This window comes from Polyodon spathula, chromosome 21 (genome assembly GCF_017654505.1).
Source record: "Polyodon spathula isolate WHYD16114869_AA chromosome 21, ASM1765450v1, whole genome shotgun sequence".
NCBI lineage: Eukaryota > Metazoa > Chordata > Actinopteri > Acipenseriformes > Polyodontidae > Polyodon > Polyodon spathula.
In genome coordinates, this window is record NC_054554.1 from 22,768,815 (window position 1) to 22,795,983 (window position 27,169).

Here is a 27,169-nt window from a genome sequence, read left to right on the forward strand (position 1 = left end):
ATAAAGTGTATATACTTTAATTAGTACTGCAATGACAATGTGTGCATCAGTGACACTGTTAATGTCAGATATAGCCAAGATTCTGAAATAAACAGACATATAAAGCAGGCATGCTAGTTTTCCACACATGTCTTTACTTAGCAGTTAAGAAAATATCTATATTTTTAAAATAGATACTAACATCTACAATACTTTTTACGATCAGTAAGCCATTTTACAACTATATTATACAGCCGAATCCGCTTAATGTCACTTTTGTTAATGTCACACTCTGCTTATTATCATCAAATTGAAATGTCCTGACGTGAATATAATGTAAGTCTATAGAAACACACTCCAGATTATATCACTTCTGTTACTGTCACACTCCGGTTAACGTCAATCAAATTTAACAGGCATACCATTAATTTCTCCCCCACTTAATATCGCTTTCAACTGCCATCTATGACAAACTGTATTTTGGTATATTCTGTTTACCTTATTTTCGCAAGCCTTGCAGAGTTTGCTGGACATGTACACACAGGATTCTATGGACAATGGACAGATAGCTGTTTAATTCCATGCTTTGTCCAGAACCAGTCTGTTCCTGTAACTTCAAGGATATGGACTACTGTACTGTTAAGATTTTCTTTGTTTAACTGCAATACTACTGTTTTGGATTGCGCATGCTGTTTGTAAGTAGGTCTACTTTTATTTTTGAAATTATTTCAAACGTATTAAATGCATTGAACAGTGCAGCGATAAAATAATGCAACTTTTATGCAAGCTTTCCTATTTAAACATGTTCACTTAGTTTATAGTTATAAGTCAAGTGCATTTACATATTAAAAGCATTTTCATGATTTTGGTTTAATACAGTATAGGGATTGGAACTAAACAACATAAGTGTAGCCTACAGTCTACAGTATTAGAGGCACATGTGATAGTGTGGCAAACTGCCCTGCCCCTGGGCTATTTATTTGTGTTGTATGTTACGTGTTAATGTGTGGTTACTGTTGGCGTATAGTCATTGGTACATGGGATATAAATGGGTCTGTGTAAGGCAAGTGGTTTAAAATGTATATTTGTATTTAGGCACGGGGATTGCACAGCATTTCACGTGCAGGTAAAATGTAGTAATATGTGAGCACGGGGAATTGCACTACTAATTCACGTGCAGTTGTACCGAGACTCCAACTGAATGATTGATTAGCAATCGAGTCTCGGTACAGCTGCATAAAAGCAGCATGTTTTCACTCACTCGGGGTTGAGTGTTCGGTGTGTGGAGAACGGGTAAGAGAGAGGAGATTTATTCGGATTACAATTGCTACTGCGTGCTGGAAGTGCCAGCACGGTACTTGTGTTCTGTTCGAACACTGTCTGTTTAGTGTTAGTACGTTTTGTTTGTATATTCATTGTGGCTAAAGTGCCGTGTCCTGTCTTGGTGTCAGTGTTTTTGTTACAAACCTTTTTTATTTTCTGTCTGTTTAATTATTAAACAGCGCACCAGTGCCTTCACCATTTCCATGTTCTGTTTTGGTTCCTGTTTCTGGTCTGACATCACCCACTGCAGCTGTCTTTGTGTGGCAGGTAGTTTCGAGAATTTTGCACACAGTAAACTGAAAGAAAGTGTTATTAAAACTGTTTGGGGTTTTCTTCTAATTACAGAAGCGTAATGCATTTCATTACTAACTTCTGATAATGTCAACTCCGCTTATTGTCACTGTTTTTTCTCAGTCCCTTAAATGTGACATTAAGTGCTTTCGACTGTGCATACTTCAGGTGTTTTACTGGCATGGGCAGAGATGTCAATTAGAAAAAATTCAGTGTGCCAACACTGTTGTGTGCCCTGCACAGTGCAGCACATGGAGGGAGAGTTAGCTGTGTGATCAGTGACTGTCACATTATTTTAAAAACATATTCATTTTACCAAAAACACCTTCCTTAGAAAGACCTTTAGTCAAAATGTTTGTCATTGAATTTATTTGTTGCTTGTAGTATTACTTCATGTACCACCATTAAGATTTTTCTACAGATGAAAGGTTTGTCTTTCCCAATTAGATAAGAAATGACACTGTATTTATTATAAAAACTGACAGCAATGATTGCACAAGAGAATGAAACTTAGCAAAATAAGCTTATGCTATTCCAATGTTCTAATTATTCTACCCACAATCTTGTTTTTACATCTAAAAAGAAGCATTTATAATGACTAGTTGTATATGTTGCAATTTTTTTATAGACAAATCTCTATAATACTGTAGTGTTTTCTCTGGATTCAAATTCAGCTTCAGAATAATGGGTCATTGCAACCAGTATCTGCTTTCAATTAAATAATCATTAGACCATGCTTCTGGAATCTTTTAATGGGAATCATGTCACCAAGCGAAAGTTGGAAGGTTCACTGGGAAAAACACTGTGTTTAACATTTGCATTTTCAAAAAACAATCCCCAAAATTTGAACAGTACAGAACAGCAACAGTCCCTAAAAGTAAATCAAGGCGATCTGTGACTCGGACCCAACTGAATGAGGTCAGGTTTAATATAAGAAGTCACAACTTGTAAAAGATGCCAGAACTCTCACATGGAGCTAATGTACAGAAAACACAGATGTAATGATATCTTAGTTTCAAAGGGTTTTTTTTTTGTTTTGTTCGGGTTTTCATGGAAGTAACTTTTTATTATTATCACTCCAGACTTCAACAAATCATTAAGTTAATGTGCCAGTAATAATACAAATATGTATTTGGAATGCTTCTAATATGATTTCTTGGCCATCTTTTTTACTGTTATAAAGAAATCATAGGCATTAGATTATGAGAGCAGTGGTGGATGTGGGCAGGTTAGGGAGTGTAAATGGGAATTTTACAAACTCGCACATTTTTTGTTGCTTTTTTACCGGTACTTATTTAGTCTGTAAAACTGCATTTAATAGAGCAGAGACCCAATCATGGACAATTTTTTTGTTTAGAAATGAGTCACAGTTCTGTTCCTGCTGCATTGTACCTTAAGTACAAAAAATGGATCAGTTTGTGTCGCGCAAATAAAGAGTTTTGTGCATCGTCTTAAAAACCAAAACGTATTTTTATAAAAGTTTTGGAAATGTCCCAAAACAGTTTAAAGTAGCCATCATAAATCTTTAGCAACAGCAATAACTAAAGCCAACAAACACTTAAAAATGAAACGGTAACGATGAAACAGCCCTCACAAGGATTTAAAAGTAATGGTTTATGTTTCATTATTTTTTTATTACATATGATATTGTGTATTGCTTCAATGAACACCATCCATATCATCTTTCTGCCAGCACGTCGCCCCGTGGATACTTTAAATTCAAAAGAAGAAAAATTGATATAGATTTAAAGGCTGTAATTTCTGCAGACATGCTAAGCCAGGCACAATCCTACATAATAAAATGATGCTCTCTTTCTGTCTGTCTGCCTTGCTCCATATCTAACAAACATGTAGGAGATGGAGGTCACTCTCACACAGGTAAAGTGATCCTTTTTTTTTTTGGTCATCCAGGGCAAGGTTTCAGAATACCATTCCAATTCACGCCCACCATCTTTTATAAGGCACAGTGCTGCAATGCTGGAATTATGTCTATTGGCTGAAGATACCAGAATACATGATTCTAGTTAACTCAGAGTTCTCTGGCTGACCCTGTTGGAATACTGCTGTGTGTTCTTCTCACACTATACATTTGCTAATCTATTTTAAAGGTGTGTGATTACAAAAATAGATTTGTGAGCGTCTTTCTGAAACAGTGTACCATTTAAAAATAGCAATACCAAATGTGACAGATGTACTTATGGATTGTTGTTTGTAAGCTTAAGAGTCTGCCAAGAGCTTGGTTTAGTAATCACCTCAGGGATATGTTTTCACATCTGGCAAATCCTTGTGCATAACTGGTATTATAGAAATGCACAAAATGATTATCTAAGAAAATCAGATTGATGTTTGAAAACGGCTGAAAAATGTCTGAAGCCACAGACTTTCAGTTCTTGATCTTCTGACCACCATGGAAATAAACATCTATGTTCCTGCTGCGCCATGCTAAAACATTGTTCTGTTAAAATGTGTGGTAAAGCGCTTTACAAAACACATCAGATAGTTATGACCTAAGAGAAAACACTCGTGCATAGAAATGGTGTCCTTTTCTCGAGATTTTTTTATTGTTTTTTTTTTTTTATTTCATTGAGCGCTTGCAACTATGGCAGCATTTGTTTATATACATTAAACACAACAGTTATCACTGACCACCGGGATACCCAACCTTCGTACTGCTGTTACTTCACCTCCCCTTTTCCTTGAGCTCTACCCATCATGAAGGCCCTGTAACCAGTCTAATTCTGACAAAATCTTCTCTTGCCTCAAGGGTTTCTTGTACTACCTGACTATTAATTTGTACTTTAGGGAATTTGAAACCGGAGTCTCCATGACTCTAACTGAAATAGCTCCTTCCATCAATTCCTCTTCCCATCTCTTTCTCCCGTTTGATGCTAAAAACTGGGTTTTTAAGATATCCTCTGTGGAAGATTTATTTTGTCTGTTTATTATTATTATTATTATTATTATTATTATTATTATTATTATTATTATTAATAAAGACCCATGTATAATAAGATTGCCTGTACATTATGATAAAACTGAAAACCTCAATTTCTAAAAACAAGCTCTACATTCAGCACAAAACAAACAATGGCCTGCATATTTAAAATTCTATAATTTGTGGAAGAACAGAATAACGCAAATACTCTTAGAAAAACAATTACTGACTGTGACAGGGTGATTGCCCTGCACAACTGGTACATAGTGTTGGTGTAATTTGAATGTGGGAATGGGTTTATTGTGTCTTTTTGGAGTTCATTTGTATGATTGAATTATTGTTTACAAACAGGCACTCGATTGAGACTTACTGTCTGCTAGTTTACATTAAACGGAGCTTAGTTTCAGGCAACAACAACCTGGAGTATAGAGAGAAGTGTATTCGAGCTGGACCTCCTGTTTAGGGGAGTAGCACTAGCCGCTTTTACGGCACCTTTTATTTGAGTTTTTTGTACTGTGTTTTGCATTTTTGTACCGCTTGCTGTATTAGTCCTCTGTGCGTTACCATGGCTGGTAACTTCACATGAACAATTTTATTTACGTTCTTTTTGTTTGTTAATAAATCTTGCGCACCTGTGCCGCGGCTACCCACACACGTGACACAAGGAAGTGACATACATTTAGCAAGAAATTACCTCAGCCACATACCCTCTGTGGGTTGTTAGTGTACAATGATGGCACTCTGAAAGTAGAGGCTATTGACTGACAAGGAAAGCACCACTGTACAAAAAAGCCAAATAGGAAAAAAAAAAAAAAAAAAAAAAAAACTGTAATTCCAATAATAACCGCTCAGAATATAGCCAAACATCACACAAGAATTAAAGGACAAAAAAAAAAAAAAGTCAGAACCCTTCTACATAATTGTTTGTGCTGTCGGTTTGCTTCTCGAAGGTGTCGTTATGGTTTTTGATAAAAAAAGATTTAATAATTTTTTGTGGTCCTGTGGAAAAGTGCCCGCCCCTATGTATATATCTGTATATGGGTGCTGTTATTATTTATTATTATGAGTTTATGTATATATGGTTTTAGTTTTTTTAAGTAAATACGTGACTGATCAGCTACACAATATAATTAGCTGACAGTCAAGTATCCAAATTAAACTCATGCAGAATGTGACCATGGGGGTAACGAGATAATTAATGGCTGGTTAATTCCTCGGTCACCACTATAAAAGCCTGCAGCTTTGGGGGAGAGGAGAGGATGCTACCGACCAGCGAAAAAGGTACTCGTTACAAGAAAACCTATTAGTGTTTGTTTTGTTTGGCCAACACGCCCTTTTTTGTGTTTTCCATTTAACTGTTTGTTTTGATTATTTAATTAAATAAAACACTGAGGGCCAACGCGCTCCGTTTCAGCACCCATACCTGTTTTTGTTATTGCACTTCTTCTTGATCTGTGACGTCACCCCAGCTACGCCCTGCAACCACTCTGCCACAGGTCCTAATGGAGAACTCATCTCTGGTTTCTAGTTATATTTAGGGTTGTTTACTTTCTCAGAAAGTGCATAAAAAATACCTGTAATGAAATAAAATCACAGACTAGGCTGTTTGGTGTATATTTTAGGAGACTGGCCATGGAGCAGAGCGAAGAGAAGTAAATTGGAAGTGACAAGTGTGAGTTACGTGGGTCTCTTAGAGCCCTTTTTTCCGCATTCATGGAGAGAATAGTAATGGTTTGTCAACAGTCAGGGAAATGACTCAGATCCCAGGAGTGAAGTAACCAGGCTGTGAGAACACTGGAAAGCTTATAAAATTAACAGTTATTTCACAGATTGCTGCATACATATCGTCCTTTTAATGCCTATAAGAAATGAAATACAATGCAGGGCCCGCATAGTTTATTTGGCTATAAAACAGTTTTTATTGCGCGGACATTGGTCACACAAAAAGCAATACGAAAAAAAGTGATATTGTGCAATGTAAAGATAGTTCTTTCTGTTCTTTTAATTTAGTAAACACCTGCCATATGCAGCACACCATATATAGTTTTCAATACATGGCCTTCTCCTTGTAGCAAGGTACAATGCGTAAGACAGTCAACAAACCTGGACTAGTAGTGCTGGACAATAATTACTGTAATTATCTTCCATTAATTGTGACTGGCTCTCTAATTAGTAGTTATTTCTCTTTAACACACTTTTTTCTGTCTGTTTTTTGCTTGTTGGTTTATCTCTCACAAGAGGGGTGTGGGGTGAATTAAAGTAAATTGCCAATGCCAAATTCAATTTATAAATAAATCAATATTAAAATAAACATTAATATGGAACAAAACATTTTGATAACATGGGTCTGATGCTTTTAGCTTTAGATGACTGTCAAAAACATGCCTATCAACTAAGCCAACAGAGTATTGCTAGTATGCCTGGAGTGGAGGCCATCTCTCTCTTGGGACCTCCCACAAGGGTGAGGTTTTCCTCTCCACTGAGCGTTGATATTAGTCGTTAATTCCCCATCAGAGTAATAATAATCTTTTGGAGACAACTGAACCTTACAGGCCAGACTGTGCTGGCCTTGTCTTCTGCGAGGAAGGTTCTCCGTGAGCCACAAGAGGGAACCCCTGGCCAAAACAATCCTAACACTCTTTTTTTGTTTTCTCTTTTCTGTGTTCACACTGAGCCCGTTTAGAGGGTTTGGTCTGCACTCGGTACGATATGTTTGGTGTGACGTGTGAACAACAAAATCCACTTGGGAAATGAGCCATACTGAGTCCACCTAAAGAGGTGGTCTACTTCTGATTGGCAAACGCATTAAGTCAGGTTCTCTTGCTAAACCTCAATGTGAACAATAGCTGGACTCTGCCCTTTTGCACACTGGAAACTAACTATACAAGGTAACCTGATTGGGAAGTAAACATTTAGCAGTTTAGTTCATATTCTGAGGAAACATGTGGAGCAAAAAACAGCCATCCTGGGAAAATTGAGATTGTAACAGTTTTCAGCCTTCATTTTTTGTTCCAGTTAAAAACAATCATTCCAGCTTTATTGTTTTGTTTTTTGTTTATTTGTTTGTTTAAGTACAAAGCAGTATCAACTTACTCAGTAAATAGCAGAGTAATGTATTGGGTTATGTGTTAGCACCACTGGAAAATAAAATAAACAATGTTAGGGATTCTTTGTTTCATCATTCTAATTATCTGCACACCATGGGCTCTATGTAATATTACGTATGTAATATGTTCGTAAATACTGCAAATTCGTAGCCTCCCTCCTTAGTAGAATGTTTACGTGTGATGTACTCAACAGCTCTTTTTTGTGAACAACCATCGTAATATCACTTCAAGTTTACGAACAGCATTAATTACTGCTCATTAACAGAAGAGATCTAAATTTGCATCTATTATAAATAGATTTGCAATGCCGAAAGTCAAGATTTAGAACGTCCTTCTGGCAAAGATATGAGGGGAGTGGGTAACCAGTCCTATAAAGGGGAGGTATAGTAAACAGAAACTAGTAGGCAAATATAATAGGATTGAGCTATGGCTTCTGCAGACTCCGACCTGGATGCAACTATGGCACCGGCCAAAAAGAAAAGGAAAACACATTTCCACAAAGACGAAATTTACCTGTTAGTGAATAGGAAGAAAAAAAAAATCAAGAAATATTATTTAACACTTCGCAAGACCAACAAACATTAAGAAAAGAAACATGGAAAGAAATAACTAACACAATAAATTCACTGAGACACTGTAAGCGACAGACACTTGATATTTTAAAAAAAGGCATGACCAAAACAAACAGGACAAACTGAATGTGTGCGTGTGTGTTAAATGTAGCGCAGACGCCGGTCACAGCAAAAACAAACCAAAACATAGACCTAAAAGAAAGGATCCTCAAAAATGGAAAGCATAAATAAAACGAAACTTCTTTCTATATATGGAAGTTAACCATGAGAAATCTGCACGGTAATTCTCCAGTTTACCATGTTTGTACTCATCTGCACCCTAACCAAGATTCCCTATGCTTTCAGTGCTTTCATTTAAGAATATCGTGGACAACTTTGGTTTGAGTCTATGTATATTTTAGTTGTGTAAAGGAAAAACTACAGTACATACAATAGGCTACACAAGTCAATTTTAATTTAATTTTAATTACTGAGAAGAAAAAAAATTCAGTTTGTGTTTAGAGGTCTGCAATGATTTGTTTCCGAGTTTCTCTTCCATTACACTATGTAACACAATTTTTGTTCTTGGGTAGTAACTATTATTTCCTAATTGCTTATGCCTCAAAAGTATAGAAAATGGCTATTATTCCCCACAAACTTTGCTTTTGTGACCAGGACAGTGATATTTCAAAATATCACTATTTCCAATGGGAAAACGGGCAAATGTGTGTATTTTCGTTCACATAAAGTCAGAAAAAAACAACATATGAATCCAAATTAACATGTATTTATACTTAAGTAATACAAAAATGACTACAAAAGATTTAGAAGTGAGTAGTTTTTAGAGATTTTCGATTATACTGTAAATACTGTTTACATCTTGCATTCCTCTACAAAGTGATCAACTGACTGGTTGCTATTGCAACAGTATTCCCATTACACAGTTAACATACAACGAAACGCAAACAAAAAAACAATTCATTTGCACTTTACTTCCTAGTATTTTCATAAATATGAATGCCACTGTACTTTATGGCAGACTAATATCCCTGTCATCTCGGCACACTAACAGCAGCAAAAACAAGAACAAAAATAAAATGTGGCGCAGTTAGTTCCTCATAATTGCATAACGATCTGCAATTCAGCTGAAACATTGCTTAACATTCTAAACTGAAGCGGACAAACCACACCTTTTTTTTTTTTTTTTTTTTTTTTCCCAGCACTAGGAATAATCCTGTATTGCTTCATCCACTTGCAGTTATCCCAGGATCATCCCTAAGGTAAATGGTTGAAGTCACTCATTGAGAATCCCTGGTACTGTGAAAGGCTCTAAAAATCCAACTGTGGCTTTTCCACGTGGAGATAAGGTTTTTCAAATCCACCCCTACTATATGTTAAATATATTTCTCAATTTTATTAATATATATAAAGATATATATATATATATATATATATATATATATATAATTATTATATCTCCGTTGTATACCATAGAACATGATATATATATAAGATATAATAGCTATTAGGTAGAATCCGTTGTATGGTATCACACACATGTGTATATGTGTGTGTATATATATATATATATATATATATATATATATATATATATATTCACTCATTTGTATGATACAGTATGTAAGGAGGAGGACAGCACCCTAAGAGACATCTTTTAATCCCAACACAAGGCACAACACAAACACTAACAGCATATACACCACAGCAGTCTCAACAGGACACTGCAGAACAAATGTGTTTGTTTGAGGAAAAGCACTGTAAAAAAGGCAAGATCTACACACACACACAATGGCTACTGTAAATGGCCATATTACAATGTAACCTTGTTTTAAATCAGCTAGTTCCACCACTAAACTGTCTTAGTAGAAAAGATCAATTTTTTGAGAAACAGAACAAACATTTTACATTCACTAAATCAATTAACAGGTTGGTTTGTCATATTCACTAGTCACCAAAGAATTGACTTTTTTTCTGTCATACTTTAAAAAGAAATGTTGATTTTTTTATTGATTTTTTAAATTTATTTTTGAGTGTTGAATCTTGATTAGGGTGAGGCTTTGTAAAGAAAACAAAGATGAAACAATAAAGATAATTGGTTTTAACAACAAGGTAATGCAAAACAGAGGCCCTTTCTTTTGTTATAGATGTCAGTATTAATGAAATTCAATCAAAGCACCTTTTTAGAATGCACCTTTGCTTAAGCCACTTGAAGTTAGTAATTGAAATTATAGATCAACTGAACTGTGCCTCTTTGTTGTGCAAGATTTAAATTGCTGCCTAACCCTAATTAGAGATATCTGCTGTATTTCTGTGTTAAATCTGGAAACACATGTGTTCACTCTGGTGTATGGCATTTAAACCTGATGGCCTTGACATCTGGGAGATGTGGTCATGTCTGGGTGGGATAGGGTTGGGTTTTGTTATTCATTCTTGTTAATTTGATGTTGTAAAGTGTTTTGATGGGTTCCATCATGGCGTTGTTATCAATAGTATATATATATATATATATATATATATATATATATATATATATATTATATATATATATATTATAATATATAATATATATAGTAGTAGTAGTAGTAGTCATTATTAATATAATATATTATAATTATTATGTGAACTTCTTATTATTATTATTAATGTCACAGCACATTTGTTACTGTTGTGCAGCATTTGGTTTCGTTAAAACTGTTTCAATTAATCATGTTTTATAGTGCTTAGAAAAATAGACTGAGCTGGCTCTGTCTTCGTGTAGATGACATGTCAGCATTCTGTCAGCTTACACATTGTTTTCTGGTAACTGCGAAACCTTCCCTTTCTCATCTCTTGAACTTAGCAACAGAATGCTGCTGAGCTTCGCAAAGTCTCGAAACAGATTTGCTCATCTACAGTACTTTCTTCCTGATGCCAGTTAAACAATACTTCAGCTTATTTCACTTGGGATACACAGTCGGCAGTGCATACATTCTGAATAATCTGTTTCAATGAATAGCTGGCTAAATTGGTTAACTGAAAAAAGTTGAAACTGCCACTGTGCCAACTGGAGACAAAACATCCTGGCATCTTATCAAAAGAGTAAACCCTGGAGGTCACTACTCAGGCACATTAGCGGAACTGTGTCAACCCTGACAGTGTGTGAGCATGAAAATACAGTACACTGCCAACTCCAATTTCCAACACTAAACATTATAACCAGTTTCAGAGCATCACCTTTCTGCGTTATGCCACATTGCAGCACAAACTATTCAAGTACCGTATTGAGTTTCTATCAGACTTGTTTCTCAATGCTGGTACGGTTGACGCCACCTGCTTGAGAAATCAGAACTTCGAATTGCAAAGTCAATTCCAAACATTGACATGACAATGGTGCACACTTAACAGAATTTCCTACATTAACCTTTTCTCAATGAAAAGGCCAAAAAAATATGATGGATAGAATCAACTGGAGTTTGAAGACATTGGAAAAGGCTTCTAGTCGAAACATTTGTCATGGCATTTTTGTTTCCTTTCGTATTTCTGGGATTTGTATTAACAGTAAAGCAGTTATATGATGGTGAGCATCTGTGTATTGGTTATATCAGTAACCCTGGTCAGTTCGCTTCTACTCATGACGGTATTCCCTCATATTCGTTCTCTGTCCTACAACCCTATAAAATATAAGTTTAAATAATAAACATATTTTGTTGTTTAAATGCACTGAACAGTGCCCCATACAAGCTTTTTACAAATCAAGAAGGTTGTGTTTGCTATCTTAACAGTCTGAGAATCAGGGCCTGATTATGGGACGTGGGGGTGCTATGTTAAACTATATTTTAGGGGCCCTATGCATATTATGGTGAATGGTGTTATTGGCCTATTTGTTAATCTGGCCTGGCTTTGGGAACAGAGTGTGAGAGGAGCCAGCCAATTGTATATGAAGCGGGGGAGCGGAACAGGGGAGTGTAGCGGGGTAGATGCTAGAGCGGAGCAGACATTTCCAGCCCGCTCTTTCACAGCACTGAGAAGAACTGAGCAAGGTTTTATTTTTCTTAAATACATGATCAGCCATGGAGTTTGCACAAAAAATGTAATAAAGTAGGTGACAAATACATATGCATTCACTGTACAGTATTTTCCATCATGCCTGTACATAGTAACCATTTATTTTCAAAGCTTCAAATCAAATAGGCACTTTAAAAAAAAAAAAAAAAAAAGCTTTGATATTCAATGTGATTGGTATTGCACCTTATAATTCATTATCGAGGGAAAAATATGTATTCTCCCGATTGTGGAGCTGCCATATGAAAATGTGAGAAACGTCACCACTGTGTGCATCTGTCTGCAGTTATTACATAGCCTGTATTGTTCTTATACAGTTCTATGATTATGCACCAATACAGCGCTGTAAACACAGTTTATATTTTCTGCACTCTTAAGGATAAGTCATGCATTACAGGGTGGTCCATCAGCCCCGTTGACTCATATAGTGTGTGTGTGTGTGTGTGTGTGTGTGTGTGTGTGTGTGTGTGTGTGTGTGTGTGTGTGTGTATATATAAAAACAATGTTTTCTTATTTTTTTTCCAAACCTGTTCGTAGATTCCTCCTATGGACCAGTAGTGCCACTGCGTTCAATAGAACAAAACCATATAGTTTAACAAAAAAAGGAATAACTTATACATCCTTTACTTCTCTTTGGGTTTTCTTTTGTAGTGAGAGAAACAAACACTATAGACTTAAGCTGTTCTTACCAGCTGCAGACATCCACATTTGAATTTCCTTCAGCCTCCCGCATTGTAGGCCTACACGTTTACCTTTACCCTGCCTTTTTTTTTTTTTTTTTTTTTTCTAAAATTACATCCCTCAAATGAAAAAGGAAATCTTCAGAAATGTAAAGAGGCATACTGTGCACATTTGAGACAGGACAGGTTTTTAAATTAGCCATAAAAGTGAAATAAATGGATACGTAAATTGAGGCTGATTCATACATTATCCTGCAGACTGATGCCTCTGGACATAGTAGGACTAGAGACAGATCTTTCCCAGGAGGTAGAGGGCGTGGGGTATGGTACATAAGCAGGAAGCTGCTTGAGTGAGAGACTCAGAGACCAGACACGCTGTAAATCCAGAAAGAACTGCGTAGCCGTCATAAAAGAACTAAATTAATCAACAGCAAGCATCTGTGTGCCTCTCTTCCTGTGTGTGTGGGCCCGTCCGCCGGCATGCAGGTTTTGTAAAATGTCCCAAACGGCAACCTCGCGGGGGGGGTGTCCAATTCTGCTATGGGCCCAACGCCATAGCATAATTTGCATATAGGTTAATCCGGCCTTGCTGAGAATATCAGTTATCTAGGTGTTACAAAATGTTAATAAAATAAAAAAATAAAAAAACACCATTTGGAATAAAAAAAAGCAATACTCTTTGAGTTTTAGTTATTGTATAAAATGACAGCAAGGAACAGGTTTCAAAGGGAATATCAACAAATTGAACAGTCAACAGGGTCTGCTCCATATATAAAGTGCACTGAAGGCTAAACCAAGGAAGAATGTAACAAAGAGACACCAATTAATTGGGACTGTGGGACACTGCAGCTTTAATTCATCTTCCTGTCTGAATTAAATGACAGCCGAGGGAGAGAGGTGACACATGCCCCTCCCCCACTACATTAGAAACTGCTGTTAAGCTGAGCCCTTTAATAATAAGCACTAATGCTAGGATAACCCCATCACATAGCAGTCATGGGCTTCTACAGCAACAGAGCATAATGTAAATAAAACTATATCATGCACACCACTCTAGTTGCTAGGTAACAAATTACCACTACTGTATATACAGATATAGGAATTCCATATTTATCTGGAGATGAGGCACAGTCAATTTACTGTACTTGACATTTTGTGTATTTATTTATTTATTTATTTATTTATTTATTACGAAGCTTAAAGCCCTGGGAAGTGCCTTTGAAATGCATTATCTTGGTTCATAAAACTGACACTACTACTTATAATTTGAAAGCCTTATTTCCCTAGCCTCAGAAGACTCCATCAATACTTCAAAATGAATATCTGTTCCACATAACAATGCTGTATAGTTTATTAAGGAATATCTCAGGGAATTGTATTTGATTTTTATAGTTGTTTCTCATTTGAAATCATCCCTGTCAGATTCCATTTGCAACTGTTTATAACTGGATGAAAAAAATAAGAAAAAAATGTAAATAACAGTTTGCACAGGTGGAAAGACACAACCAGTTCAGGGCTGTGCTTTTCTGTACTGTCACTATTGGTTTCACTCAAATAGAACCATATTGTTTCCTGCATATTCAATAAATAAATAAATGCCTATTTGTTTAAAGACTGAGCCTTTTCTACTTAAAACAGCAGAGGGTAAAGGCATACTTTACACCATCTTTATAAACCATTTCATATCCTACTCTGTTGCCTTTTCTGCTAAGATTTATTATTTACCAGGCTTACTGTACTGTACTCTGAGACTGTTTCTGAAAAGACTAACAGCTGAATTTCTGAAGTGAGGTGGTTTGGGAAAGTAACTATAGTCTCCAAACCCTCTGCAATCGTGTAAATGGAAAACCTCTATAAATCACAAAAGTAATTTTTCAATCACTGGTTCTGTTTCTGGAAAAGACTCCTCAATGTCGCAAGCTGCATGTGAGGTTTGGAAATGGGAGGGTTTCCATGTGTGTTTACTTGCACGTGAAGTGGTGATGCGTGTGCACATTTGGGAGAACAGCTCGAGAGGATCGAGTTTGTGGCCAAAAATAATGGCCACAGAGAGGGATAGGGAAAATCTACTTTACTTGTGAGCATGACATAAAAAACACAAATCACAGCTTTATTACATGAGCTTAACACTGTACTTTAAACAGTTTCACGCAAACAAGATGTCACCTGACAACCATGGATTTCCATGGAAAACATATTTTCCCAAGCTGTCTGTGAAAACACCACGAGAATGCTACGCATGGCTAATTTGCACAGCGACCTCCTCCTTTCCTCTTCATTTGCATGACATCAGGTGAAAAGAGGATCTTCTAGTAAAATAAACTGAACCAATGGAAACCTGAAATGTATAGGGGTCACTGTCTCGCAAAAATTAGAACAGACATGGAAATTCCCCAATTTTTGATATTCGCACATCTGACTTCACACAGTCTGAGCAGCTAGAACCTGCACACGCAACATATTCAAAAAACACTATGATAATAGACAACTTCAGAACACCGGAAAATTAATTCTGCTTCACAGGTCTAAATAGTTTACTTTGAAGTCATTTAGCGATCTTGATTCCATACAAAAAAACTAAATCAGGAAATAGGAAGGAGGCTTGAAGCCATGGCGTCTTGCATTGTTATGTCCAATACAATTATCATAAAGTACAGTCACAGAGTACTGGAAGCTTTCGATTTCCATTACACATTCAACTGTTTGGGTCTATTTCAATATTTCACTAATAAGACTTGAGCAGGCATGGAACTATACTATATTTTACTACACTGTAAACCTTGTTTTAATGTGTTAAAAGTAGTGTAGCCATGGCAACATTGATATTACAGCAAGGTTAAGTTAGCGGGTTGATCAAAAAGATATACAGCGGCCGTTCCCCTTAGTGTCACTGAAAATCCAAGTGGAGTTCAAGGCATGTAATGCGCTCTAAATAGATACACAAACCAATTGACACAAAGCAGTCAGCATTCTCAAAATCAAAAAACACATCCAAGAAGGCTGTACTGTAGTTTATTGCTTACACATCTGTAGTAGTCCCACGATAATTACAGTGTGGCAACTAGCACCCAAGCAGCGCTATTTATTTATTTACAAACCTATTTAAAACCTATATCCTTTTGCATGCTGAAGGACATGTCCACATGTCAACTCATTTAGCCAAGGTACACACCCTGATAATTCATAATGTGCCAGTGTGCTGGCTGGCATATTCATAGGCCAGGCATGGAAACCTAGTTCATAAGATGAAAACTATCTGTAGCCAAGCTGGTCATACAAGTTACATTAAAACAAGACATTCCACCCCAGTCTGACATGCTACATCATTGTTGCCAAGCAAAGGCCTTTATATTTGGAATAGCACAGCACCGGAGGGATGTAAACAGCTGAATATACAGTATAGGGAATGCCCGTGATGTTTCATACCTACACAATGCAGTGAGAGACTGGTGCTATCTCCTACACTCACCTGTGGTATTTTCTGTTTCCTGTTACTTATGTCTCTCCATGAGCACCATATTTACTACTGCTTGCTTAACCATCCTACTGTCCTTTTTGATTACCCATTCTTCATTTTTCATTTAATTATCAGAAGTCATATATCCAATCACAATTATATTATCTGGTGTTAGATTTACAATAGCCTAAAGATTTATCTCCCTCCCCCCAGTTTCAACACATATTAATCAATGGTATCGCTTTCGTCACCATGGAAACTGTACATGCTATGTTTTCCTTCATCAACCCAGCGTAAGTCTCTACTCTCAGAGCTAGAAACAAGACTGGGACTGCTTTGGGGTTTTAGCTTGTAAGCAAATCTATGTAAACTTTACATGAAATAATTCAACAAATGTTCACATATCTTTTCAGGTACATTGCTGAATTCTGAAATTAGAATCAAACAATCAACATGCACAGGCATAAGATGTTTCTATATTTACATTTAAATAATTTGCACCATAAACAAGCAGTTATTGTATGTATTATTTTTGTATTATTTTTTAACAATGAGTCTTGAAAATTAAAGCAGCTTTTAACATTCTAATAGTAAATAAAATAGCAGCAATATCTGTACCCTTTCTATTTCTAATATTGCCTATTTTTTAAACTTAAAAAGCAGTAATAGAAAGTGAAACACCGATTAGCGTGACAAGCTTGAGGAATGCAAAAGAAAATTATAGCCATTTCCTTTGTTTACTTCCTTCCTATCCTTTCAATTGCTGCATTCCAAGATGTGTACCCCTTAATCTCATACAAATAACCAATACTAAATAAAGAAAATAAATAAATAGCAAACTTCCCCATCTGATAGAAGTACAGAAATCCAGGTATTTACAGATCCAGGTACAACAATGCTCCCAGTTTACTTGACATTTATTTTTATTTTTTTCTGGTGTTCTAAGTACTTACAGTGATAGTGGTTTCTTTGATCTGTTTTTTTGAGGGTGACGTCGACCCTGGGCTCTGTGGAGAGAGGCAAGAAGCATCATCAAAGCTGCCATCGGTTTCTGACATTTTTCAAACAGTTTTTAGTGGCAGTCGTAGTAGTAGTAGTTGTTTGTTGTTGATCCCAGCTTACTCCTGCTCTGAGTTCAGTTGTTGCACTGTGAGAAGCTTGACTCCAGCACGGCTGTCACCGTGGACCGAGCTAATTGAGAGCGAGAGTGTGGCAGCAGACCTTCCTGCATCCCCAGGCATCCACACTGTGCCCAGTGAAGCAGCACATGGGCTGCATTAGGAAACAAGGATTTATCTCTACAGATTTTCACCACACCTCCCTTTCCTCTAGAAAGAAATCTAGGCAGGGCTTTAGTGCCTTAATTGTGATCAGCAAACAGAGCTCAAAAAATACACCTTTGTAATGTTTTTTTGTTTTTATTTTCCAATACAGCAAGTGACAAACTGTGAAGGGCTCCAGGATTAATATAGACTGAGCCCTGGACAAAAGCAGTGATCTGCTTTTCAAATGGGGTTGTTTGTGTTTAGTGATAGATCCAGGCAATGCTGTTATCTTTCATTTTGAATTACTACTCCAGAGGCCATTGCTGGAGGCTCTGTGTTTTGTGCACACGTGACTCGATTTTGGAAATATTACATGTTCTATGGGAAGTTTTAAAAGCAATTATTAATTTAGATAACATTTCAAATACGGTTCTGATATCTTTGTAGTGTGTTTAACCAAGAATCAAATTAACAAAATAATAATTAGAAAAAAAACCAAGAAAAACACTGCAAATTATTTTCAGCAATTATCTTTCAGTTTTTTGGGGTTTTTTTGGAACTGCTCAGTAATACAAGCAAAGTCGCGCCATCATTTAATTTCAACAAACCTTTCCCATGGAAACAGTGGACGAGAAACAAAACCGTTTGTGGGATATTGAAAACTGGAATACTATCACACTGATTTATATGAATAGACTCTAATTAATAGGATTAAGATACAATCATTATGACTACTACACTATGGTGTTTATCCTACCTGTAGATCACTGCTGGGTTTTCTCAGTGACGGGTGCGGCTGATCTGGCTGGTGTAATGGACTTCCTGATGTGTGGTAGCCATTAACTGTAAGAAAATGGAATTGAAAAGCAGCAATAAGTCACCATGAAACGATAGTGATAGCACTAGGGATGCCAGCTTTGTAAGGTAAGAAGTTGCATGACTGAGAACTCCAGAGATAGTGAAATTAACTCAGTGTGTAGCATTCAGTATTCAGAGGGAATACTCCTGCAGTACTGTCATGTTAAGAAACACACTTATCTTCTATATGCAAAAATACGATTCGCAAAGTAGAAGCGTAACAGCTTCTGTCATGCTGATTCTTAGTGACTGAGACGTCTTGGTTTATTACTGCCTGGCTTAGATCTGGCATGTAGGTATTTAGCAAGACACACTTTCCTTTAGGCCTTATCCTCTGGGCACCCACAGAAAGAAATTGGATTTGCATGTGCTCACATCTCAATCGATTAATTGACATACTTTCATTTACTTGCATCGTTTTCCAACTGGAAATGTTAAATCACTAACAGCAAATAAGAGGTGTGATTCTCGTTGTGATCCTTGTACAATATTTACACTGTGTGAAATCAGTTCAGCCCATTTGTTTCAACAGAAATGGTTGATTACTATAAACAAATGAGAACGTCAAAGTGCTGCAGGGCTCACTTGCACCAGGTTGTTGTAATAGGAAATAACAGAATATAAACAATGGTAATTTAAAATATCAACTAGCAACATCAATGTGTATAATACCACTAAGTCAGATGTTTTCTAGCTTTTTGTCCTTTTGCTAAATCATAATATATTCTGCATAAAATATAAGCAGCTAAACATCTGTGTGACTGTCAACAGAAATAAATTAATAACATATTTATAGCAAGAAGTACTTACTGCATACTTGGTTTCAAAAGCGAAGAGAGAATGTTACACTGCTAAAAGTATAAACTGAATAAAATAAATAAAATGAATCTGAAGTTTATAATCAGCCTGGTTACGATAATATCTCTGATTCTAATCTAAAAAACAAAAATCTCTGAAAGGCTAAGTGTTATTATTATTATTATTATTATTATTATTATTATTATTATTATTATATTATATTATTAATAATTATAATATAATAATAATAATAATAATAATAATAATAATAATAATAATAATGCATGTTATAGTGCAGTGTTATAGTTATATAAGAAGTTTCATCAGGCTGCTTGACCCACCAAGCCTCATCCCTTCCTACCCGTAGTTCTCATAGTGTTTGTATTTTTGTACTTTTTAAAAGTCACTACTCTGTAAGGATAGCAAATTCTGATGTATCCTGGTGGTTTGGTTTTGCCATTAGTTTCCACTTCCATGTTTAATATTTTGCACTTTAAATATTGCCTCCAGAATGTACAATATTTGTTTTTGACAAACGCCTTCATACATAGATGATATTTTTAATGTTATGGTTCTTGCATCTTCCCCTTGTTCATGCCACAAATTAGTGCAAATGATAAAGAAACTTTGAGTTCAAAGGCAGTACCTATTTTCTCTGGAATAAAGATTTTGAAATCAATCATATTAAAATTTGCCTCAGGGTAAATACAGGATAACCAGATCAATGAAAGAACACTGGCCTTGCTTTCTTACAATACATGGAAAGCTAACCATATTGCATAAAATATGTTAAATGTTTTTTTGTTTTTTTTTTTATTTCAGATCCAGCGATTCCTTTTCAAACTTCATAAGTCTGTGAACTGTCTAAAACAAGCGCAGGGAGCACAAGGACTCCACGGAAGTGCTGGCTATCCTATCACAGAGGAAGGCAACCCCCAAGCAGGCAGGATTTGGTGGAAGCTTATTGCATTATCGTAACAATTACATGTCCTTTGGGAGAGCTCGGTAGGATGCACCCGGAATTCAAAGAACAAAGATTACACCCACCCCTCATTATATCGGCCCTCGCTATACTGTGGGTTCAGATATATCGCAGTCATGGAGTTGGCTCCTCGTTTTTACAGTCTAACTGCGCATGCCTCTGTATTATTCACCACATTAGAACATCGATCTTTTAGTCGAGCAGGAGCTCAAAACGTCCTCAGAACCAACATGTGAACAAGACAAACAAGCAGAACAATGTAACTGATTACTTTTCCCAGTTGCACTGACTGACTCTACTGTAACAAAAGCAAGGCACTGATTTAAAAAAAAAAAAAAAACTGTGATTTGCTCATGTGATTTTGTTTAGTGATGCTGGTGCAGTATGTAATGCAATGGGCAGCGTATTCTCAAAAACTTTAGGTGTCTTGGTGAACACCTGGACATAAACGTCACTTCTAACTGTCTGCAGTCAATCTGCCATGCCTAGTCAGCAGCTGTTTAGGTGAGTTTGTGGAATTATCTGTAGCATCTGTAACTAGTGTAATGTAATTAACATCCGGACTGAGGAAAAATGACGAGGTCTGCTACATAATCTGAGGCAGTGACATTTCTCGGGCAGTTCAGGAATCGTCAACAAAAACTCCCTTCCCACTTTATGGATTTAGGTATCAGCAGGGCATTCTCTTTCTTGATGACTTTAACACCCAGAGCCACACCAACTGGGAAACTTGGCTTTTGTTCTAATCAGGTGCTAAATTAGTTAATTTACCATCATCAATTTAAATTAACTGATTTAGGACCTGCTTGTAATAAAGACCGGGACTCGAATGGATCTTGTGGGTCACATTATTTAACTTGGTTTCTTATCAGTTTTTCCTAGTACCAATGGTACCAGTACTGCAAACCTTATTTACTGGAATAAAGGTTTTTTCTTGCACTGTCTAATAACGATATCATTGAAATTAAGTAACTTACAGTTTCAGTGTGTTGTGTGAAGTTCAAACATTTCACATGACTTGTAAAAGAATAAAATGTATAGTACCCATGTTATTAGAAAGCAACCCCTTTATATCATCTTCCTTGACATATTCCCTGGGCATGGGAGTGGAGAAGAAACAGGTCAATCCTACCTGTGGGTATGGAGTTCTTCTGTGACAGAGGGCTCTTTGGAGTACCAGGGGAGTTGGTTGGTCGTTCCCAGGTAGTTTCTACCAAAATAAAGGCAACATATTAACTTAAGTTAAACTAGAAGCAGTGGGTGATAAAATAAGAAGGATGTGGTTTCAATCTCTGGCACCATCCCTTCCTGCTGAGGATTGGATAACTGGTGAGGAACTGAGCCGTGGCGGTGCATCATGATACTGTTTCCACCACCATGAAGAAGTCACTGAATAAAACACCACTAACAGTGCTTGCTTTAAAGCCTGCTATGAGGTGAGCACTCCTACAGCTACAATGATAAACAGACCTCACAAGGTCATAACTGGAATTAATACACACAGTTCTGTTTTGTTTTAAAGCTGTTAACAGGTTTTAGCTTGGAGTACATTAGCAAAGCCATTATTAACAAGTACAATTCCCTCTGTGTAAAAAAATGAAATAAATGTTGCTGCATCTACAAGTACTTGGTTTCTAAACTTTTCTTCTTTCACTGTAATGACTCAAATAGAAAACAACCCACGTCAGCAGCTCTCACTCTAGATCGTTTAGGAAGCTATGTATGAAGAATGTTACTTTGCTAGGTCTGAGTGGTTTAGTCCCTGTAGGAAGTGGTCACAATACCACTTGGTTATTATGAATAGCACTGACAGTTGAATGAAAAACTAGAGACAGGAGTAAATTAAACCACTGCTGTGTTTGCCAGTATGTGTCGATGTGTGCAACACGTGCACACAATTGTTGGGGATGGGGGATTAAGATATGTATTTTTTATAACAGAATAGGTGTCAGAATAAGGTAAAACTACGAGTCACTTGCTGCCATTCATTCAGATAAATTAGTAGCCTCAAGTAGGTCAAAACAAGCTGTAGGCTTGTTCAGGATCACAACTCCTACTTGTGTGCAGCAAAGAAAGAATCCGGCAAAGAGGGGGAGGAAAACCTCAAATTATAAATAGCAAGCAAGCCTGTCTATGAGTGGGTCGCTTCTGAATTGACTGCCTTCTTTGTTCATAGGCCCTGTGGAATAAGCAACAAAGACTGGAAAACATGAATTACAATGTGGAAGACAGAAACCAATTGACGCAGCCATTGTAATGCCAGTTGCCATGTGGCTACTGCCAGTTCCCAACGGTCTTGAAGGAGAAATTAAGATTTGTAAAGATAGCCTTCAAGAATGAATTTATACCAAAAGGTCACAGTTTTCTGTATACCTATGAGACCTTCCAATGTATGTAAACTATATGTTTGTATGTAACGTACAGTGTTGTGTCATGTGCGGTCATTACAGATTATATGGGATGTTTACTTGCAGTATGCTAGGTCACTGGTTCACACCTAGCCCAGTTACAAATGTATGTATGTATAGCTTGCTTAGCACTCTAGTATTCAAAGTTCTGGGTCTCAGTCTTTATCTTGTAAAGGTCAAAAATAGAGTAACAACAGAAGCCAATATCCATAAACAAAAAATTCACTCAAGATATAACAAAATGTGCAAAACAATATCTTCAACACTTTATTTCAATATGTCACAACTGCGGTCCAGTACGTTTGGTGTGAAGTGTGAACAACAAAGTGTGAACAACGAATCATATCGAGGCCACCTAAAGAGGTGGTCTCAGTCCATTTGGCAAACAAAGTGAGTCTGGTTCGCTCGCTAAATCTCAATGTGCTGGACTTGGCCCTTTTACACAAAGGAAACGATCTATGCAAGGTAACCTGACTCAGAAGTAAACATTTTGCTCTTAGTTTAGTTCATATTCTGAGGAAACAAGCACAGCAAAAACGAAATGTCCAGCAGCGGTTGGGGATCACTTGAAGACAGCGAGGCTGCTCTCCCTCGATTTCCTGGCCTCCCCTCCATTGTTCATCATTGCTTTCTTCCACAGTAATATGTAAGAATCTAAAAACCCGAGCAATACATCAATAGCTGCCAGATATCAAGATGCTTGCAGGATATTGTAAACATCTAGTTCACAAACCAGAACTAAATGAACCGAGTGCACTTGCAAACTGCACTGTGAACACAAACTAACTCTAGTGTGAATGCAGCTTTAATGATACAACTAAATTCACAGCAACACATTATTATTAGTTTATTTTTTGACACATTTACAATGGAAACAGCACTCTTTGACTAAAGTAATTTTTAAGTTTGCCCTAATACTGTGCATTTGCTATATTGTGGCTTGGTTTATTATATCCTCCTTTTACTACAATTTAACATTCCAGGAGCACCCACTCTCACAATTTTGCCCCACACCTGTCAGATTGCAGATTTCTGTTCAGTTGCCCTGTGGGGTGATTTATTATTTTCTCTGCAACAGATGCTGTGTGAACATTCCTGAAGCATTAAATACTGACAACATGCTATAATTTTCTGCATATCGATATACTTCAGCAAAAAATGTCGGGTTTGCGAGAAACAGTTGCTTTTCACAAACAACCAAAAAAAAAAAAAAAGAGAAACACCAACAACAGTATTTAGATATATTTAGGGGATTTACATTTGCCCAAAAATATTTGAATGTATTCTTTGTCTCTTTTAATCTGCTTAAATCTGATTTTATCTCGCAAGATAATAGCCAACATTTTCCAACAGACGTTTCCCTGAATCAGTTTAGAAATACGGTATTGCTGTTCAAATACCAGTTATTGTATTTCTTGATTAATAATACAATATACCAGTGTATCAGTATTATTGCACACCTCTATTTGAAACCCAGCAGCTTATCACTATTAGTATTGTCTCCTGTGTTTGACCCCTCACTGAGTTTATCCAAATGGGTGCCTCTGCAGTCTTTACTGCGGGTTTATCAATTTAGACTGATCAGCTAAACTAGTGTTATCATCATCATCATCATCATCATCATCATCATCATCATCACCATCATCATCATCATCATCGTGGTATCATGTTCATATATCTAATTTACTGTCCAGCCCTGTACTTGTTAGATCAGAATCGATTTGTTTTAGATTTTTAGAGTGACGTCACTGAGGTGACAAAGGGACAAAGCGACAACTTTTGGTAGCCATTGAAATTCATCTACCGGAATGGTGAAGTGTAAGAGAAAATTAGACGTTTCAGCAATGTCAATCAGTTGCCAGGCATTTCAAAACATCCCAAAGCGCTCAGAACTAATCTGAATAAAAATATCATCAATTAAAGTTAATTGCTCTTTGTGCTGCACAGGGAAATAGCTTATAGTGGCAAAAAAAGAGAAGTGTTCACCGATGTCAGATTAAAAATTAAGACTGGAGAAAAAACTACACATAAGACTTGTGGCAATGTGGTTCATCTAAAAAAAAAAAAAATCAGTTTACCTGCATGTTCCTGGTGTATAGAATCATACAGTAGAACAAAGAGACACAGCTATTACAATCAAACAATTTAGCATAACAATTTAGCATAACAAAAGCACTTGCAGATTCTCAGAAGTAAATAATCTAAGGCTCTTCCTTTCTTCCTGTTCTGTTGGTGGTCTCTGGATCCCACATGAGTAGACAACAGCTCAGATTACATTAAAATACTTTATACCCCTTCTCCACTGGCACATCAGACCCGTGAGAGATCGAAATGGTATGGGTGGTTCTCCACTGGCTATTTGTCAAGCTGAACGAGAACCAAACTCCAGCCTCACCAGATATCTGAATCCAGCTGCGAGCCGAGCCAAGCGAGGGGTTAAGGATTTTCATCAATACGTTGCATCAGTCAGTACACTCCAGAAAGAAAAACAACAAACATGCCAGGCATCGAGTGTGATGAGAGAAAAGTACAGCCTTGGGACTAGTTTCTCTGTAGGCAGATAGAAGTTTTCAGGAAGACTTGGAGTCTGGCGTCAGAAATGAGAAAGTATGCCTGAATTTCTGACGATTTGAAGCAAATGGACATAACTGTGTGTATGGTACACTTAACTCACAAACTCAAAAACACAAAATTCTACCAAATGTCTCATCCTTGACCTTTATTATATTAATATAAAAACATTTAACATTTAATTTCAATAAAACAATTCCAAACTTTTTTTACAAAAATATAGTCAAACAAAATCCAGCTGCACAATGTTTTTTCTTTTTTCTTTTAAGCACCCAAACAAAAATCAACTATCCTTAAATGGGATATCTTTGCCAAATCACATTTTTAAAACCTTATTTTTTCCCCTTCAAAAGAACGAATTGAACTTTAGCAAGTCAATATAATCAGTAATATTTATGAATTATAAAAAGACATACCTAAATATTATTTACAAAATATAGCGACACAAGATAAAGCTGTACAGTTGGTCTGTTAATTTTTGTACACCATTTGTTTGCACATCTTTGGGTTGTACAGTGGAAAAGAGGCATAAGGCTCTGCAGAAATCTTCCTTCTCCAATATATCTGTGGGTTAATGTAGTTATTGACCCATCTTACACAGATGGGAAAAACGCTTGAAAACATTTTAAAGTATGATGAGTAACACATTTCCAACAGATGTTTAAGATGGTGTACGCCAAATCTTAAAGAGGACAATTTGTTTTGCTTTTGCATATACCTACATGATTAATATTTCCACTTCAACATGCACATTACCAGAGGATATAGTTGAGGGCAGGCAGGCTTAAGAATTCTGCATATGAAGAACCACTTTTCTGACTGATGAAACTGGCTAACAACATTCCTTAGCTGAGGTTATTGAGTGCATCATAATATGGGAGTAGACGCTATCTGTCTGTATATCACACTTGCATTTTTACGTGCAAGTAGTTTTAGAAACAGCTACAACTCTGGTATTAGAAAAACATTAAAAGTCCTTCCTATTTTCACAATGTACTTGTTGAACTTTGCTGTTGTAACTAAATGGGCGCATTGACCTAGACTATGTTGATGAAGTGGTTCTCTGTGTGATGTGTTGATGCATGTGCAACTGATTCTGTGTCCCCATACTACCCCTCGGAATCGGTCTATCCCAGTGTAAAAAAAACAAAAACCCTCTGTTAGGTTTTAGTGGAAGTCATTAAAAAAAAAAAAAAGCCTATAATAGCTTTAACAAACAAAAGTGAAATCCTGTAAACACAAATCCTGTTATTTATTCAAGGCATAAACATATACTTAACAATGAAATGTCTGTTTATCACTTGGTGACCTTGGCACATTCTTTCATTTGGGAATGCGCATGTCAAACCCTTTACAACTGCTTTTCTCTCAGTGGCTTATGCTTGTGTTCTGGCTCCCCAGTACACTGGTCTGAAACTAGCATAAATGAAACATTTGTTTTGTATGTACTTTGCTTAATTATCTATCTTCCATTGGTCACAATTACCAGAATTTCATCTCCATCCACATATATCTATTGTATAATATATACTTTTCTAGACTGTCGCCTGTATAATCAATGAAAAAGAACATCAGCACTTTGATCAACTAGCTTCATATTACCAGGGTGGGATAATTGTCAGGTACAAATCAGGACTCTATACTATCTTGGCAGGACAGAGCCTTGATATGACTTAAGTAGTAGTTTCAAATTGGTTTGTGAGACAGTATGCTACATAAATCCTATTAAACATCAGTAAGGGTTTTAAGGTTTTTTTTTTTTTTTCAGTATTTATTGCATTATGAGAATTGCTTATTTTCGGCATAGGCTGTGAAGCGTGCCTGAAGTTTAAAGCACATAGATCTACAAAGCGTTTCCATAATTTCAATTTTATTACAGCATATGAAAGCTGCACACATTAC

At 36.5% G+C, this 27,169-nt stretch overlaps 1 protein-coding gene across 3 annotated transcripts in view; it reads right to left on the minus strand.

Annotated features, from left to right (window-relative positions):
* LOC121296396 (growth arrest-specific protein 7-like) overlaps window positions 1-27,169 on the minus strand; it is a 116,093-nt gene that overhangs the window by 23,640 nt on the left and 65,284 nt on the right. For all 3 annotated transcript variants that reach the window (XM_041221908.1, XM_041221909.1, XM_041221910.1), the window contains exons 3-5: window positions 21,421-21,498; window positions 18,408-18,493; window positions 17,339-17,392 (exon numbers count right to left, since the gene is read on the minus strand). In XM_041221908.1, the coding sequence (XP_041077842.1) occupies window positions 17,339-17,392; window positions 18,408-18,493; window positions 21,421-21,498 (218 nt within the window). The remainder of the gene's footprint in view (window positions 1-17,338; window positions 17,393-18,407; window positions 18,494-21,420; window positions 21,499-27,169) is intronic.